We start from the raw sequence: 3,052 nt of genomic DNA on the forward strand, positions 1-3,052 counted from the left end.
CACAGAATGGGAAAATATATTTGCAAATGACACTACAGATAAAGGGCTGATATCCTAGATCTATAAAGAACTTCTCAAACTCAACACCCAAAAAACAAATGATCAAGTCAAAAAATGGGTAGAAGACATGAACAGACACTTCTCTGAAGAAGACATACAAATGGCTAACAGACACATGAAAAAATGTTCATCATCATTAGCCATCAGGGAAATTCAAATCAAAATCACATTGAGATACCACCTTACACCAGTTAGAATGGCAAGAAACAACAAATGTTGGAGAGGTTGTGGAGAAAGGGGAACCCTCTTACACTGTTGTGTAAGAATGTAAGTTGGTACAGCCACTTTTGAAAACAGTTTGGAGGTTCCTCAAAAAATTAAAAATAGAGTTACCCTCTGGCCCAGCAATTGCACTACTGGGTACTTACCCCAAAGGCACAGGTGTAGTGAAAAGAAGGGCCCTATGCACCCCAATGTTCATAGCAGCAATGCCACAATAGCCAAACTGTGGAAAGAGCTGAGATGCCCTTCAACAGTTGAACAGATAAAGAAGATGTGGTCCATATATACAATGGAATATTACTCAGCCATCAGAAAGGACGAATACCCAACTTTTACATCAACATGGATGGGACTGGAGGAGATTATGCTAATGAAATAAGTCAAGCAGAGAAAGTCAATTGTCACATGGTTTCACTTAATTGTGGAACATAAGGAATAGAATGGAGGACATTAGGAGAAGGAAGAGAAAAATGAAGGGAGGGAAATCGGAGGGAGAGATGAACCATGAGAGACTATGGACTCTGAGAAACACACAGGGTTTTAGAGGGGAGGGGGGTGGGGGCATGGGTTAGCTCGGTGATGGGTATTAAGGAGGGCATGTACTGCATGGAGGAATGGGTGTTATACAATAACAGTGGATTGGACACTGAGCAGAACCGGACCAGCAGCCACCATGAACAGCAAAGGTCAATATCCAACACAGCCAATCTGCCCTGTGCAGCCTCCTGAGAACCCAGTGTACCCTCAGACCTTGCATCTTCTTCAGGCTCCACCCTATACTTATGCTCCACCTGCCTACTCAGAGCTCTATCGTCAGAGCTTTGTGCACCCAAGGGCTGCCACAGTCCCCATCATGTCAGCTGCATTTCCTGGCACCTCACTGTATCTTCCCATGGCCCAATCTGTGGCTGTTGGACCGTTAGGTTCCACAATCCCTATGGCTTATTATCCAGTTGGTCCCATCTATCCACCTGGTTCAGCAGTGCTGGTGGAAAGAGGGTATGATGCAGGTGCCAGATTTGGAGCTGGGGCTACCGCTGGCAACATTCCTCCTCCACCCCCTGGATGCCCTCCCAATGCTGCTTAGTTTGTAGTCATGCAGGGAGCCAATGTCCTCGTAACTCAACAGAAGGGAAACTTCATGGGTGGCTCAGATGGTGGCTACACCATCTGGTGAAGAACCAAGGCCACCTCTGTGCCGGGAAAGACATCACATACCTTCAGCACTTCTCACAATGTAACTGCTTTAGTCATATTAACCTGAAGTTGCAGTTCAGACACATGTTGTTGGGGTGTCTTTCTGGTACCCAAACTTTCAGTCACTTTTCAAACTTAATAAGGAACCATGTAATGGTAGCAGTACCTCCTTAAAGCATTTTGAGGTAGGGGAGGTATCCATTCATAAAATGAATGTGGGTAAAGCAGCCCTAAGGATCTTCCTTTAATTCCTCTGGAGTAATATTGTACCATACTGGTCTTTGCTCTTAGTTAATAAAACATTAAATTAGGTTTGGAGAGAACTTTAATCTTCCTAAGAATTAAAGTTGCCAAATTATTCTGATTGGTCTTTAATCTCCTTTAAGTCTTTTCTATTACTTGTTATAAATGAAACACATTTGTTGTCTGCCTTTCCATCCTTTCCATCCTTTGCCCCATGTCCCACCCTCACCTCTAGTCTCTTCCAGTTCCTTCCCACCAATCTCCATTGAATCAGTGGTGCAGGACAGAAAGCCAGTCAGACTAACTTCCTTCTCTCCTTGCATTTGTCCCCACTTGCTATCTTTTAACTAGTCTTCCACAAGGATCCTCTGAAACACCCTCTGTGCACCAAGGCCAGGCCCCGCTACTTCTGCTTTTGCATCTCCTCAGGCAAAAGTGGAGGGTGCCTTTTGGACCCTCCTCATAGGTTGTTTCTTCATCCATGAACCAAACCCCAATTTGCTTCGGTGCCAGAAAAACAAAGCTCTATTTGAACAAAGGGTATCAATGCAAACTGTACTGTAAACAGGTTTGTTTAAAATGTGGGGGCAAGGAGGAGGATGCATTTCAAAAGCCTGATGACGTCAGAGCCAAATTAGGGGAAGTTTTCCCATCCAAAAATTGGTTACCATTCATTGTCAGAGTATCTGATGGAGGCCCTCATGGCTCCTGAGAATTCCTCAGCTGGGTTAATGGGGTCATGTTATGAATCCCTCACTACAAAATGACTTGAGTCCATTGAAATCTCATTAGGGTTAAGAATATTTCAGAAATCCTTAATATTTTGATTTTTGTTTTCTGAAATTGGATTTTATTTTATAATTTCAGTTCATCTAAATTTTGTGTTCTGTCCATGTGATGTTTGACAGTACCATTGACTGTTATGGAAGTTCAGCATTGTATGTCTCTCTCTACACTGTTGTGCACTTAACTTGTGGATTTTTTATACTAAAAATGTAGAATAAAGACCAGCTTGAAGATTTGAATAAAGTGATGAAGTTGCATTACAAAAAAAAACAAAAACAAAACAATGGATCGTGGATCACCACATCAAAAGTTAATGATGTATTGTATGGTGACTAACATAACATAATAAAATTTAAAAAATAAAATAAAAAGGTATTTGCAATTACATTAAAATGTAAATTGTACTTAACAGAAAATTTACCTTTATGAAGAAATTACAAAACATTATTAAAAGAGATTAAAGAATATTTAAATAGTGTTGATGTTATAGACTGAATTGTGTTCCCCCAAAATTTACATGTTGAAACCCTACTAGTATGAGTGT

General features: G+C 41.2%; 1 protein-coding gene across 2 annotated transcripts; it reads left to right on the forward strand.

Moving 5' to 3' along the window:
* The first annotated feature begins 955 nt into the window (after nucleotides 1-955).
* LOC113931284 (DAZ-associated protein 2-like) lies at nucleotides 956-1,653 on the forward strand. Of its 2 annotated transcripts, XM_027609108.1 has the most exons (2): nucleotides 956-1,256; nucleotides 1,334-1,653. In XM_027609108.1, exons 1-2 carry the CDS (start codon nucleotides 956-958, stop codon nucleotides 1,651-1,653), a joined length of 621 nt encoding a protein of 206 aa, XP_027464909.1. The 2 variants fall into 2 exon arrangements, with proteins under 2 accessions (XP_027464909.1, XP_027464910.1); XM_027609109.1 differs by having other exon boundaries at nucleotides 956-1,369.
* The last annotated feature ends 1,399 nt before the right edge of the window (nucleotides 1,654-3,052 follow it).

The sequence above is a fragment of the Zalophus californianus genome, chromosome X (genome assembly GCF_009762305.2).
Source record: "Zalophus californianus isolate mZalCal1 chromosome X, mZalCal1.pri.v2, whole genome shotgun sequence".
Lineage (NCBI taxonomy): Eukaryota > Metazoa > Chordata > Mammalia > Carnivora > Otariidae > Zalophus > Zalophus californianus.

Excerpts from the sequence above, each read along its gene's own strand:
- LOC113931284 (XM_027609108.1), top strand. The coding sequence starts at position 956 with ATGAACAGCAAAGGTCAATATCCAACACAGCCAATCTGCCCTGTGCAG. Across the intron at positions 1,257-1,333 it reads TGGTCCCATCTATCCACCTG|CCTCCACCCCCTGGATGCCC; the intron begins GTTCAGCAGTGC and ends GGCAACATTCCT.